Genomic DNA, 14,984 nt, shown 5'->3' on the forward strand with positions numbered 1-14,984 from the left:
TTGTGGGCCACGACAAATAAATCAATGTATGATGACATGCTTGGAATCAGGAGGATATTTATAATTACCTTATCGTGTTATTGATATCATTATTGTTTGTTTTTACTGTTATTGTAAACTATTTATGAGGAGAAAAATCAACACAGAATCTAGATGAGCTTTTATTTGTGATTCAGCAATTTTACTCAACCGCTGCTTCTGTCATCCCTCCATCCTTCAGTACTTCCTGCCACCATCATTATAATAATAATAATAATAACAATAACAACACTTTAAACATGTGCTTTTGTACGGCAACTACTTGGTCTTAGTGTTTTTTCAACAAACTATACTTTGACTTTTTTTATGACATTTTTGACGACATGCTATACTTTGACTTTTTTCAACATTCTCAACTATTACTCGTTTCTAAACACTAAACTTTTTCAACATGCTATATTATGACTTTTTCCCCAAAACGCTATGATGTTTCACATATAATTTGGATAAAACTTTGTATTGTCTGATATGGCAATGATTTTCATTGCCACGTTGTCTTTCTGTCGTTGGGGCGGCAGTAGCTCAGTCCATAGGTGACTAGGCTGGGAACTGAAGGGTTGCTGGTTCGAGTCCCTGTGTGGACTGGTGGCCGGAGAGGTGCCAGTTCATCTCCTGGGCACTGCCGAGGTGCTGTTGAGCAAGGCACCCCCAACTGCTCGGGGTGCTGGTCACTGGCAGCCCCCTTGCTCTAACATCTCTCCACTAGTTTCATGTAAATAGGTCCTGTCTGTCTGCGTGCGTGTGTGTAAAAACAGAGTGAAAAATAAAATGTCCCCATTGTGGGACGATTAAAGGAATTCTTCTTCTCTTGTCATCTAGTTAATTGTGCAACAGTGTAATACCCATCCATGCAAATAAAGCAGGATTATCACGGAGAGATTGGAGAAAGAGAGGAAGCCAGAAAGGGAAAAAGTGAGTGAAAACATTTGTAGACAGTCTTCCTTTGTTTTCTTTATTTGGATGAGTGTGATTTAAGGAAGAAGCCCCTCCCCCTCCTCCAAAAGAAATTATCAAATTCCATATTTCACTGGAAAGCATTTTAAAAACTGAATTGACTAGTTCTTGATGGAGAGAAATTGCATTCATTCATCCCGTATGTTAAACAGAATCATTTAGCATTGACATTGTAAGTGATCTGAGCTCCTCTCAAATATCAAAACAGTCCCACTATCCAGTCTAGTGCATGTGCATTCATTATATTAAGATAATTGTCTGAAGCATCGGTGGCTGAACAGTGTCAACGTTTTTATAATAACCTCGGAAAGATCGACCTACATCAGTACACAGGTATTTCCATACATTGGAATGTCTATAATGTGTTGTGCTACAGATTTTCACTCCCTATCCATATCACCATATTGTAAAATACAATTGTAAGAGCGCGGCTGTAGATTACACTACTCTGTAATTAGGCACAAATAATCTCATTAGTCTTTGCACAAACCGAGGAATCCTTTAAAACAAACCTTATAGAAATTGGCATCGAGATTCCCATGAAGGCACACACTGCTGTAGCTCGGCTTTGTCCGTCTTGTATCACTTTTTGTCCAGAGTAATACAGGCACACACAAAGTTGCTTTTTTTTTCTTCAAAAGTCTAAACTGCTTTGTGTTTACCCGCTGTATCCATAATATCCCATACCTCAGGGAGAGAGGTGGTTCACAGGAAGATCGCGAAGAGGATAAAAACCTCACGCGTTCTCCTCTTTTCTGAGGGCTCTGCAGAGACGATGAAAGTTACTGGGATGGCTCGATATTCTTGGAAAAGAGACAGGCTTTAAAATCCCTTACATTTGCAATATCCCACTATTATCAGTGCATCCATCTTGTTACTTGTTCTCCCGTCATTTTTAGCCACCAAATTTGTCAAAATTGAGATTGGGTCGTGTGCTGCACGGCAACACAAATGAAGGGATGTCTACACGTGGGTGCAGTTAAGAGTACCAGCTCTGCTGTTAGGATAACAAATGGGTGCAGTTGTACATCTTGATTTTCTATATTTCCAGTTAAAATCACATGTACAGCTTTCCATTTGTCCCGTTTTTGATAGTCTGACTGGTCCAATGGGGCAGTGAAGGTTGCCGATGGTGAGTTTTACCTCATAACCAACGCAGAATCAGCCGGTCGAGGAAGGCGGATGAGATGGAAAGCACTGATAAACACCAGGTCTAGTATCCAGGTGAGAACCATTTCTACAGACCAAGCTTCTAAAACAACCCCTCTTTTCACGCAAAAACAAGGCTGATGCCATTTTGTGCTGCATAATCAATCCTCCTTGTTCTCCTGGAGCAGCAGTGCCAGGACTCACAGTGTTTTGTGGATCATCTAAAGGAAGTCCTCCCAAATTAAAAACCTCACAGACTATCCGTGCGGGCGTGGCAGCGGTCACACACTCTGACTGGGTGGTCCCATCCTCTGGAGGGCACAGGCTTATTGTGTGTGGAACAGGGGCCACACACGCCCTGTCCACAGGCCCTGCAGTGGTGTTTGGACATTGCGGGAGTGAAGATTTTGGAGCACTGGTGGCACTGTGTGATGTCCTGGTCTGGCACCCAGTAGTCTGGCCGAGCCACGTCTTTCATAAAACCTAAGGAGAGTGGACAGAGCAGAGATTGTATCTGTTTTTTTTATTCAAGCATAAACATTAATATTTGAGTAGGTATCAGTAGAAAACTGCACTTTAAAATGAAACTGTAATTGTTTCTTTATTGCACTGCTTAAATGATGTTGCCAATGATTTCCTTTCAGCGCGCAATTTGTTGTATTTTATCAGTAAACTGAAAGCAGCAGAAAGGCAGAACTGAGTACAATACACAACTTTATTTACCTTAGGCAATATCGTTATTTCAATAATATATATTACATTTTCTCTCATATCGTGCAAGCCTATTTCAAAGTGCCATTAAATAGCTTGCGATGGATGGATACCTTCTAGACCGTTACTAATTATTTATGCCATACAATCCTTGCAGGTGAGCCATCAAGTCAAAGTGACCCAGTGGTTAAAAGCACAAATTTTGGATTTGTTGCAACATATTTGTCTTTTTTTTGTCCTCTGCTCAACAATGTTGCAATTCACTTCCACTTGGAGACAAACAAACAAATACAACTTTTTTTGTTTGATTTTGAAATAGACAGCTTCAGCAGACGATTGCATCGGTGGTACAACAGGCAAATTCACATTTTCTGTGAAATAATGTAATTAGAATCATACTCAACCAATATCTGATTAGTTGATTTTTTTTATTACTTTTTAAAACACATAATACTATGCCTTTTTCAACATACTAAACTATAACTTCTTTTTGACAAACTATACAGTTTTTTTCATGACTACTTTTTTTTGTACCAAGTAGAATTTTGATGAAACTTTAACTCTGTTGAATCTTTCTGTTATCTACTTACTTTTGCAACAATGTATATTACACATTCATGCAAATAAAGCATGATTATTATGGAGAGATTTGTGCCACCAGCTGCAGGGCACTGATACAGCGTGTAGAGGTAAAATGCAGCTGCACTCACAGAGAGGGTAGTCCACAGCTGTGGTGACCATGTCCAGTGTAGACTGGGCCACCTCGGTCACTCTGCGAGCTATGAGACCGCGGGGCTCCACCTTACACACTAAAGAAAAGAGGTGTGCATATGTGAGAGATACAGACGTAGAGTACACAGTGGCAGAAATACCGACATTTATGTGTGAGCAGCTAACAGATACAATCAGCATACAAATACAAGAAATAACATTTTTTTTCTTTCTGTCTTTTTTATGTTTCAATGCTACTCTCTGGATTCTGCATCCCTTATATATTCATAGATGTGACTATATAGCTTCTTACATGTTTTATACTGTCTGTATAACACATTTTACAATTTAAAAAAAGAAAGGACATATAGGTTGAGGTAAGTTTTACAAATGAGCAGGGAAAAAAGTGGCGCAAATGAAATTCTTATTTCTGATCATTGACCTCGTTCTCTATTAATCCACATAATGTAGAGATATCAATCAGTATTGCTTGTTTTACTCAAAACCACCTTTATGTAATTGAACACAAACTTTCTGGTTGAAGTTCACTCACTGGTTCGAAGTGGCTTACCTTGGCTGTTAGTGTCAGGTGGCCCTCCCTGTCGGTGGCAGGCCTTACACACCCTGACAGGGCCACTGCCCCAGCCTCTCTCTGGCACTGGCATCCTGTGGCTGGAGCAGGGATGGCAGAAACCCTCGCCACATGAGCGGCAGTGGTGCTTCCTCTCCGCCTCCTCGAACACTTTCTGACAGCCGTGACAAGCCTGAGGAGCATTGAGTGAATAATTTATTCAACAATGTCAAATGTCTTGTGTGTTAAAATGTTGATATTTTAGAAAAAAGGAAAGATATTCTCATGTCCGCTTGAGTATTACAACTTGAATCGTACTCACAGTGATCTCTGTGTTGGGTCTCCAGTATGGCGGTGCCACCTGGTCGGTGACCCAGGCGGCGACAGCTTTGGTGGGGCCCGTGCTGTACTCTGACACCGACTGGATGACGTAGTTCATCCCATCCAGGACCCTCTGGGCAGCGTTCTGGTGGTTGGTCAGAAAAGTGTCCGACTGAAGGAAGAAAGAGGGATGAAAAAATGCATACAGTTGAAGTAGAGGAGCGTGGGGTAATAGCGTTGACAGGTAAAGTGAGGCAGAGAGGGATGACAGACAGATGGGAAAAAATATGACTGATTGGAAAAGGCCGGCTGGTAAATCACTGCGGTACCACTCGATCAATCCCTACTGAAGCAGCATCACTTGAAGGATCTCTTAGGTGAAGCTAACTGCACAGTAATAGTGGTGCAAGATAACTATGCATGATCTCATCCATGTATAGATACCTAAACAATCATCTCAGTATCGAGTGCGTTTGTACTGAAACTATACACTGGAGTAAGAGCAGATGCGTGGAGTACTCACCCCCTCCCAGACATGCTTGACCTCAGATCGCACCACGCTGCTCTCAGGGTCCTGGTTTCCCATCCAGTATTGTCTGCTGCGGTATATTACACCACAGCTAGCACACTCCAACACATAGCTGATGGGGGTGGGGAGACAACATGAGATGATCATATGACAGGCAATGAAAAGGTCTGTGTGTGTGTGCGTGTGTATTTACATACCCTGACCAGGCGAACTTGGCCAGTCCAAACCATGGGTTGTCAGTGGAGGCTGACGTCTTAGGCAAGACAATCACCTCTCTGCCTCCTTCATAGCACCTCTGAAGACATGAAACACAGAAATACAGACAATATATGAATATGACATTTATTTATTTATTTTTTGGTAAAAATGAACAGCTGAAAATGGCTCCCAGTTCATCATAACTAGACTAGAAGAAGTCTGTCTTACCTTACAGATAAGGACCTTATTGTTGTACTGGTGTACATATTGGCACAGTCCATCTGCCATGTGGGGGACCCTGTCTCTCAGATGGTTCATTCCATTTTTACAGCGAATGCTAGAGACACAACAGACAACCAAATCTTTCAGACCAGCGTGACAGAGGTCAGAGTCAGTGAAGCGGGCAGGTTTCTGTACAGGTCTGAGAGATGTGTACAGTGTATTAATCCAGGACTGAACCCTTTCAGAACCAGTGTTTAGATTTCTCCCACTCTCGGCTTTCCATAAAGAAGAAATACAAAGAGTAGAGGATTTCCATTTCTCCTTTCCAAAAACATGGAAAAGACATCAAGTTTTATGTGTCTCACAGGGGGAGACAGTTAACATCCACAGGAACAACAACAGATTTCTGCTTCAAGAGAATTCATTCCACTTCTGTGATTCAGCCAACGGCGACTGAAAGATGTCTGTTCACGTGTCTGTTTTTGTTTCAGTCTGGCAATAAACTCTTTTGACAGCTGTGTGAGGATTATGAAGAAGAGGATTGTGCCCCAATTCAAGTAAAAAGAGTTTAGACAAATGTTAAGAAATTAAAAATCCCCAACAGGTATGACTGGAAATACTCTGCTCTGAATAAGAATCGACCTGCTGAAAAGATGCAAAGAATAAACATGCTGATGTCTGAACCTGCTAATGCCGAGGAGCAGACTTCATCTATAACAGAGGAGGGAGCAAGGTGAGATGCCACTGAAAATGCTTTTAGCCCAAATGTCCATCTGACCTGTGTCTATGCCTCGAAGGTTGAATGAATGATACAGAAACAGAGTAATGGACAGCAGACTGCTGTGAGGTGAGGAGCAGTGGAGCGAGGGAGCATAGAGGGAACTATGAGATTTGCAGCGCAGAAAGAAAAAAAACAAATGTGATACAAGCATCACTCGTTTTCTTAATTATCTAGATTTACGCTTCACATAATCTGGGGATTATTCTAATTCCAAAGAATATATTTTACAATCTTTATGAAGTAGAAAAGGGGGGTTTGAGAGCAATATAAGTGCGTTTGAACAATGTAAAAGAAGTGATGAGAAATTAAATTTTGCACAGATACAGAAGAGTGACCTTATTTGATCAGTGTTTGGGTCCAAATCCTCCCAGATTTTAGGCTTAATTCCATCTCAAGAATGAAGGAAGGAGACTTGCTCAAAAATGTTTGTAATGACTTACTTGCAGCTGAGGCAGACAGCAGAGCAGGTGAAGTACTCGTCTGGGAAGAAGGAGTAGGGCGTCATCTTGTCGTCTGACAGTTCCCCAGAGAAACGCTCACTCAGCGCCTAAGGAAACGTAAAAAAGGGAAGGTGAAAGATTGACGGGAGAGGGGAAAAGTGGTCACAAAACAAGATGTGAGAGCACAAGATAAAACCATCGTCACCTCTCTGCTAAACTTCTCTAAAATTCTACTCTGGCAGGTAATAATCCACCACTTACCTCCAGAGCATGAAACACTATGCCGGGTTGGCGGGGGGAGCGTGTGTGAGTGTTCTTCACTTGCTGACTGACGGCCTCCAGCAGCCGGTTGTAGTCAGTGGGAGGCGTGATGGTCTGGGTGCCAACATATTGCACCGAGCTGAAGGCCTCTGTCCCCAAGCTCAGGTCGTGAAAACGCTTCTGGAGCAGCGTGTCGGCGTGGCCTGCCACCTTACTATCTACAAGGGAGAGGAAAAGCAAAGACTTTTGTAGTTGGGTGGCGGGGACCACAGATAGAAACCAGATAAAACCCATTAGAATAAAAAATCTTGCGTGTAAATCTGAGGTGTGTGAGTATATGCGTGACGTTTAGGACACTTTTCTCCCCTACCTTGACCGAGCAACTGGGTGTGCGTTGTCTCCTGGAAGACGATAACTGCCGGCCCGAGGGAAGAGAGGGGCACGTCCAGACCACAGCGGCTGGAGAGGGCCCTGAGCTCCGGGGTGAAGTGCTTCAGGTAGGCCCCCGAGGCGTTGCTCAGGAACTGGAACATGTCGTTGTGAAGGCGCTCGGCACGTGTACGATAGACTACTATATCAGACACTGCCAATATCTTGAAAAGAAGGAAGTAGATATGTATACATAGAGAGCTCAAACAGAAATAGACTCTATGACGTTTACCAAAAAAACCCAGGACTCTGGGAACATGGAAGTGTGCCAGGAATAATTTACAGTGTGAGCTTACGGAGAGGTTAACAAGGAACACATGCCACATCATTTAAGCAAATAGTATCATAAAAGACTGCCTCATCTGACTTGACCACTCGAAGGTTACACAAAGACGGCAATGAAATTGAGAGATGACGAGATTCGTAAACTTCTGACACCAAAGACCAATGCCGAAATCATCAGAAAAAGACAAAAATGGCAAATTACAAACCGGTAACATATCTGCAGTGTAATCACAGATAATGCCGATGTGAAGACAAACTCATGTTCAAAAACTATTTTGGGTAAATACATCCAGTTATCAGTTAATTGCAAGAAAATCAAATCAGCGACCACTGAAATTACCTTTAGCAGCAGCCGCATTCTCTGGTTCTGATTGGCTGCAGCCCCCAACAGGCCCTCGGTATCCAGGGCAACCAGGTTGAAGGTGGGGTCATACGCGGCCCACACTCCCACCGTACAGGAGCTCGGCGACTTGGAGGTGTAGAACACGCTCTCACCGCCGAACAGGATGTGGTTGAGAGTGTGGGACTTGCCATCGCCGGTGTTTCCGAAGATGGAGAGGACCTTGACTCCTGCCACGTCCCCGCAGCCGAGTCTGTCCAGAAACGCAGACTCGTCGCGGACCTGGAGGGCGAACACAAAGTGGAGAGCCATTTGTGGACAGAGCATAGATTTCTGGGCTTTAACGCGATGTGATGATTGGCTCCCCTGCTGACTTAATTGATTCGAGGGAAATCCTTATTGACTTTGTGTCAACAATTCAGTCTTGGATGACAAGGAACCATATCACACAAGGGGGAAAAAACACACAAAAACACAAAAAATACAGAATAGGATAACCAATAAACTCTTAGCTAAATAAATAAATAAAGTATAAAAAACAATAAACAGTAAGCAATAAACTCTTGGTCAAATATATATGAGGTAGATGTAAGAATATAGGTCAAATAAAATTATGGAAAATGAAATCAGATGTGTGGTGGTCAGCACTGTGGCCTCACAACAAGGGGGTTCCTGGTTTGAATCCCAGCTGGGGCCCTATCGTGTGGAGTTTGCATGTTCTCCCTGTGTCTGTGTGGGTTTTCTCTGGGTTCTCCGGTTTCCTCCCACAGTCCAGTGACATGCACGTGTTAGGTTAATTGATGATTCTGAATTGCCCGTAGGTGTGAATGGTTGTCTGTCTCTGTTTGTCTCTATGTGCCCTGTGGTAGACCGGCGTCCTGTCCAGCTGGGATCGGCTCCAGCCCCCCACGACCCCGACAGGGACAAGTGGTTGAAGATGAATGAATGAATAAATGAAGTTAAATGTAGAGGAAATGTATAAGATAAAATATGTTTGACTGTATATGACAGACATGAGCAGTAAGATTGAATCATTGCACTTAAGTGGTGGATTAAGGTATGGCACAAAAAAGAAGAACATAAGTGTCCAGGTGTGTAAGAGTAGATTATTAAATGCACAGTGAGTGGCTCCCACTCCTTCCTTTCTGCCTCTTTATTTCCTCCTCCACCCTGTTGGTCCTGCACTTAGGTAGGAGCAGCCTTCCACTGAACAGGCTCCCCTGGCTGCTGATGACGGTGTGCAGGGGGTGGCTGGCATTGTCCATAATGTTCAGCAGTTTGTCCAGTTTCCTCCTCTCTGCCACCGTCACCAGTGAGTCCAGTTTTATGCTGACCACCCGCCTGATCAGTGTATCCAGTCTGGGGGTGTCCTTCTTGGATATGCTGTCCCCCAATCCCCCCAGCACACCACAGTGTAGATGAGGACACTGGTGACCACAGAATGGTAAAACATCCACAGAAGTTTGCTGCAGATGTTGAATCTCCACCATCTACTGGATCTCTAACAGACTGGTTCAATTTCACTGTCACATGGACTAAAACAGGAAATCTTTCCTGCCTGAAGCGATACCTCTTCCCAAAACAAACCAGCTCCATAGTTTCTGTCTCAACTGCCCCTCTGCTTTGCTCCTTTAATAACCTTGCACATGGTGGATTCACGCATATTTATCTTCCCACTCTACTGCATCCATACTCCTCTATGTAAACATGGAGAGGCGACAAACCTCCAGAAAACTGCAGGTCTGCAACCACTCTCAGCTCTTTATAAATCTACACTGAAGGCTTCTGTTTGCCGCTGCCTTTCAGTAAACTAAACCATTTATTCTTTGCTAATACTGCACCATATCTTCTATACCTTTGCTTTTCTTGGTTCTATTTTTTCTATTTATTTATTTATTTGATTGTTTTTGTTTTTTAAACTTTATCTTAATGTCCTTTTATATGTTTCTATTTCCAATGCTTTTAATTACTTTATCGTTGAAAGGTGCTTTACAAATAATATATATATGTTTTTTCTAGTGTTCTTTATTGAACTATTTTCATTTATTGTATTTGTTGGATCTATTTTTTATACATGTCTCCCTTCTAGTGTCCATATGTTTATTTCCTGTACAATGTCGGGATAACCTGCAGCTGTAACACAAGCATTCCCCCATTTAGGCTCCATTAAGTATATCCATCCATACTCCATCTATGTATTTGAGGCATAGACTGTAAAAATTCCCTCTTACAAAACCGTTTTAAACGCTGACGTATACCTCCGAGGAGAAGTGAGGGCCACCAGCTAGCTGTCACTCAAGAGGCCGCGCCCCTAATTATTCATAAACTTTAACCTCTAATAAAATAAAAACTAGCCTGGTTAAAAAAAACATCACCCCCCTCAGTGTTGTCATGGAGATATGACCTAAACATACAGACTAGAATTATTTTTTTGTACTGGGCCTTACACAGGTTTAATTATGCTGTGAAAACAGTCTGTTAAACATGGGGGTCAATGAGAAACTGCTCTATTATGAAAACTGCCCCTTGTGGAAACTTGGAGAACTGCAGTTTTGGGCACTTCCTTATTGGATCAACCAGGAACTCGCCGTGGTAGGGCCTTGGTTAACACACACATAGTGACTGTGAACCTGGGCTCTGAAAGATCAGGCCCACATGCAGTTACATTTTACGGCCAAAGATGCCGCTAGAAGAAGAAGAAGGAGAATTATTACTTTATTAATCCTGCAAGGGGAAATTCAATTTTTTCACTCTGTTATTATTATTCAGGTTACACACACACATGCACAAACAGGACCTATATACATGCAATTAATGAAGAGATGTCAGAACGAGGGGGCTGCCAATGGATCGGCGCCCCTAGCAGTTGGGGGTTTGGTTCTTTGCTCAACAGCCCCTCGGCTGTGCCCAGGAGATGAACTGGCACCTCTCCAGCCACCAGGCCAAGTCACCTATGGACTGAGCTACTGCCGCCAACAACAACAACAACTGATGTATAAACATATAAATGTGTGTGTGAAGGCTTTAGGCCACCCTAGCTGTTAGGCCCAATTTAATATGCAACTCTTATAACTTAATATGGGGGGGGGGGGGGGGGGTGCTTTGTCTCTCTTTCAGCTAAGGGATCCTTGGCCTTAAACATGTTGAAGACCCCTGCCCCAGACTATTTTGAGGTGAGTTAAAAAAAAAGTCCTCATTATCGCCTGCACTTTGTCCTGCTGTACTAACAACACAACAAGAGGGAGCCTCCCTGCAGCTCGGCTGTGTATGACTCACCAGGGGACTTTCCCAACGAGAAGCCCAGGTGCTGCTCCACCTCCCCAAGGTTGTACTTATGCATTTTGTCTGAGGTGTCATCAGCCTCTAAAGCATAAGCGCCACAGGTAAAAGCTATTTGTTGTTAAATCAACAAATCGTGCAGAGAAGAGGAAATGACATCTGTTTGTTGCTTTGTTGTGTTACAAAGAACAACTTAACCACTTTAGCTCGGTGTTTTGTGAGCTAACTGTATCAGCTCCGTGGCTGTTAGTTAGTAAATAGCCTTCATTAGAATATGTACATGTTGTTGTCCTCCTCTTTTTAGCTTAGCGGCTAAACGTTAGCATCCGTTAGCTCACTTTACCTGGAGGTTTTCTTGTTCGTCCACCAGCAGAAAGCTCCGGACACCTGCTGTACACTGCTCCGCCTTCACTGGACCGACCGGGACACTCTCCATTTCCTTCATCAGTATTTCGGACATTGTCTTTTAATCACTTAAAACATATTTGTGACGGTTAAAAGCAAAACGAAAGTTCAACATGACTCCTCTTCTCTGTCTGTCGATCACAACAACAGCGCGTGTGCTGCTGGGAGGAGCCAAGGAGCACGTAGGCGATGACGTAAGACGCATCGTGTGCGAGTCCGGGGGCTGGCGTCTTCTTGTCTGGTACGTCAGCACCACCCTGTGGACAAAAGGCGGAATGACACCGCCATTCAAAAAAAACTTATCAAATCAAGAGAATAATAATTATATTATTAATAATAATAATAAAAAACATGATATTACTTGAGATGATGACTTCACAAACCATAAACTCTCTGTGTGTATTATGTAGCAGATATTTCAACTTTAGATCAATTATGCAAATTAAATTCCATCAAGTCCACGTTTGTTTCACTAGCCTGCATAAAGCTGGAGAAAAAAATGGGTCTTTTTAAAAACAGCAACTAATTTCATAATTACAGCAGCACACACTCTGAATCAAAGTTTCCATTTAACTGGCAGAGAGTGTTTTATTGGAGCGGTGCTGCATGTTAGAGCTGCTTGCTAATGTTCATTAAATATTTGTTAGGACAGATCTATAAATATCACATGTCACTGAATGGCTTCAGAGCGGCGCCACTGCTGCTTGCAGGACATGGAGAAAGAAATCCCAGCATTGCTGCTCTAACAGTCCTGGCTGAGCTCCATCTGACCTTCCTTCCTTCTTCCTTCTTCCTTTCCTGCTTTCCTTCCTCCTTCCTTCCCAGCAGGCAAAGAAAGGAAGCTATTGAGGGATTGAGGAAGGAAGGAATGAAAGAAGGAAGGAAGGAAGGAAGGAAAGATGGAATGAAGGAAGGAAGGAAGGAAGTAAGAAAGGAAGGAAGGAAGGAAAGAAGGAAGGAAGGAAGGAAGGAAGGAAGGAAGGATGGAAGGAAGGAAGGAAGGAAGGTAGGAAGGAAGGAAGGAAGGGTGAGAGATGGAGAGGGTCCTGGCCTTTCTCATGGGCTCAACCAGGAGAGACAAATGCCTGAAAGAATCAATTATAGGCCTACTCCCAACCCATCACCCCTGATTAATGAATAATTAAAGGTGCTCAGTGCATGGCTACCTAGCATAGATAAGATTAACCATGGGTCCATCAAAGTGCCATCACCAATGTGAGGTTATGTAGACAAAACATCTCTTAATTTGCCCTAAAACAGATTATATTGACTTTCTACTTAGGAGCAATGACATGCTATCATTATATTTATGAAACTTTTATTTAGTAGAATATAATTGACTGCCTTTATATTTTTCAGAGAAGTTAAGCAATGCTTTTCTGAATGTATAATTGTGTTTTGTTCTATAGCTGCACACAGGTCAGGTGATACCCGGCCTGCAGCTCCTCACTAAATGCACATCCACTTGCTGCCCCTGCACAATTAAAGAAAAAACAATTCTTAATTATTTCTCAATATGATTTTCTCTTTAAAACCCACCCAGTATAACAATGTCTATCAAGTTGCCACTTCCATGATGTGATGCAATTTTGGGACTGGCCAGTGCAGATTGAACCTCGCCCATCACCATCACCACCACCACCACCACCATCATCATCATCACCCAGACAAAGCAGCCATGCGTAACAGAAGCTGTCATCCTCAGACACTCCTGCAACGCAACCTTGGAATAACTGTAGACATTTTATTTAAAAAAATAAATAAAAATAAATTCGGAACTGGGGGATGGCTTTGCCCTCTCACAAGTCCGAGGCGGGACTGTGGTCCACTTAAACCGCTATCCCCGCTGGTACTTGTAGTGCGCCCCCCCTCAGCATGTTCCATGTTGACATGCGTAAAAAACTACACTTCCCCAAAGCTGTCACAGAGCGCTCCCGCCTCCCATTGGCTGCCCGCTCCAGCCGCAGCCCCAGAGAATGAATGAAATTGAAATAGCTGCTACATTACATGTACAATACCGGGCTCTGCGGTGTTGCATTCTATCATACTATATCAAAATGGCCACAGCGGTACAAAACCCCCTCAAATCGTAAGTACAACGCATTTTCTGAGCGTTTGCGCTTTTTCTGTATTTGTGCATGCTGTCAGTGCAATTTAAGAGCCTTACATTGCCTGATATTTCTCAGCACGATTACCAACACATCTATACATGCAATGCATAAAGCGGGGACAGAGAGAGGTAATGTCAGCGGATGCGATCCAGCCCTAAAGAAAAGTTAGATTTGATGCTGACGGGGGGCTTCTGTTTTTGGCACGGGGGGATTATTTTGCGCTCAGATGTCATATAATCATTTCCCTGAGCCACAAGCCAGCAGCAGCAGCGTGTGTGCAGGGATATGGAGGAATGCTGGAGGTAGATTTGGGTGACCCGGTGTGTCCCTTGCCACCGTAGCCAGCCAAGATCACGGGCAAAATCCAGGCTGGAGTGGCAGGCTGGCCGGGAGGCAGGGAGCTTAAGATGGCTTTACCATACCTGTGTGCACATTTTTGGACAGAGAGAGGGGGTAAACAGGTAGGCAGGGTGAAGCTCACTGCTCGGGGTTTTTGGCTGCAGCGTTACCTTTGCTGCCGGACCTCTCGGAAATATTAAACCGAGGTAACTGACACTGGTGTGCGGCTTCAACTCCCGAGACTTGCTCTCATCTTCAGCGCCTATAATAAATCCTATAATAAAATATAAAAATGCAACCTGGCGTTTCATACTCAACGTGCATCTTGGCGGGCAGTCGTTTCCATATTGGGGATTTTAAAGGGGTGAATTTCGCGTGAAGTTTCTCCCGTAATTATCCCCTTTGTGCAGGCTTTTTTTTTTTTAGGGGGGTCTTTTTTGTTTGGCTGAGACTGGTTTCAGCGGAATGCAGACGCCTGCTGCCCGCCTGGGCTCTCGGCCAAAAAGGTGCTGATGTGCGTCTGTCAGCGGGTACTTAGAGAGATCTAGCCAGAAAAAAACACACCACAATAGCTCCAAAATTAAACATACAACCGAGGAGTACTGGAGTACACATCGGATCCAGCTCAGGCAGTTTGAAACAAAGAAAAGTCATGGACCTATGTGCAAAAGCACGGGCGCACAAAGGATGCTGCACAGGTTTCACCTGAGCAGGGCTATGGGACATGGACTGCCTGCCTGTCTGTCTGTTTGCTTGTCTGTCTGTCTGTCTGTCAGCCTGTCTGAGATGCAGACACAGGCGACATGTCGTGTAATTCCATGAAGACTGCCCTGTACGTGCCTGCTTTGAAGAGCACTTCACAGGAGAAGAGGGGTGGTAATGATTGGAGCAACTGTGTGCTGCTGTGAT

At 43.5% G+C, this 14,984-nt stretch overlaps 2 protein-coding genes across 2 annotated transcripts in view; one reads left to right on the top strand and one right to left on the bottom strand.

The window, feature by feature from the left end:
- Positions 1–1,029: 1,029 nt before the first annotated feature.
- Positions 1,030–11,756, bottom strand: LOC310946988 (zinc finger FYVE domain-containing protein 1). The gene is made up of 12 exons (XM_083913601.1): positions 11,564–11,756; positions 7,942–8,223; positions 7,258–7,480; positions 6,888–7,105; positions 6,627–6,733; positions 5,412–5,520; positions 5,183–5,280; positions 4,980–5,097; positions 4,458–4,628; positions 4,136–4,328; positions 3,564–3,662; positions 1,030–2,625 (listed from the first exon to the last, which is right to left on the bottom strand). Exons 1-12 carry the CDS (start codon positions 11,678–11,680, stop codon positions 2,393–2,395), a joined length of 1,968 nt encoding a protein of 655 aa, XP_083769727.1. The 5' UTR covers positions 11,681–11,756; the 3' UTR covers positions 1,030–2,392.
- Positions 11,757–13,667: 1,911 nt separating this feature from the next.
- Positions 13,668–14,984, top strand: part of dpf1 (double PHD fingers 1) — a gene marked incomplete at its 3' end in the record, with an annotated part of 40,242 nt that continues 38,925 nt past the window's right edge. The window contains exon 1 of the mRNA XM_083914545.1: positions 13,668–13,714. Coding sequence (XP_083770671.1) covers positions 13,683–13,714 — 32 coding nt within the window. The 5' untranslated portion in view covers positions 13,668–13,682. The remainder of the gene's footprint in view (positions 13,715–14,984) is intronic.

This window comes from Echiichthys vipera (assembly GCF_963691815.1).
Source record: "Echiichthys vipera genome assembly, chromosome: 5".
Lineage (NCBI taxonomy): Eukaryota > Metazoa > Chordata > Actinopteri > Perciformes > Trachinidae > Echiichthys > Echiichthys vipera.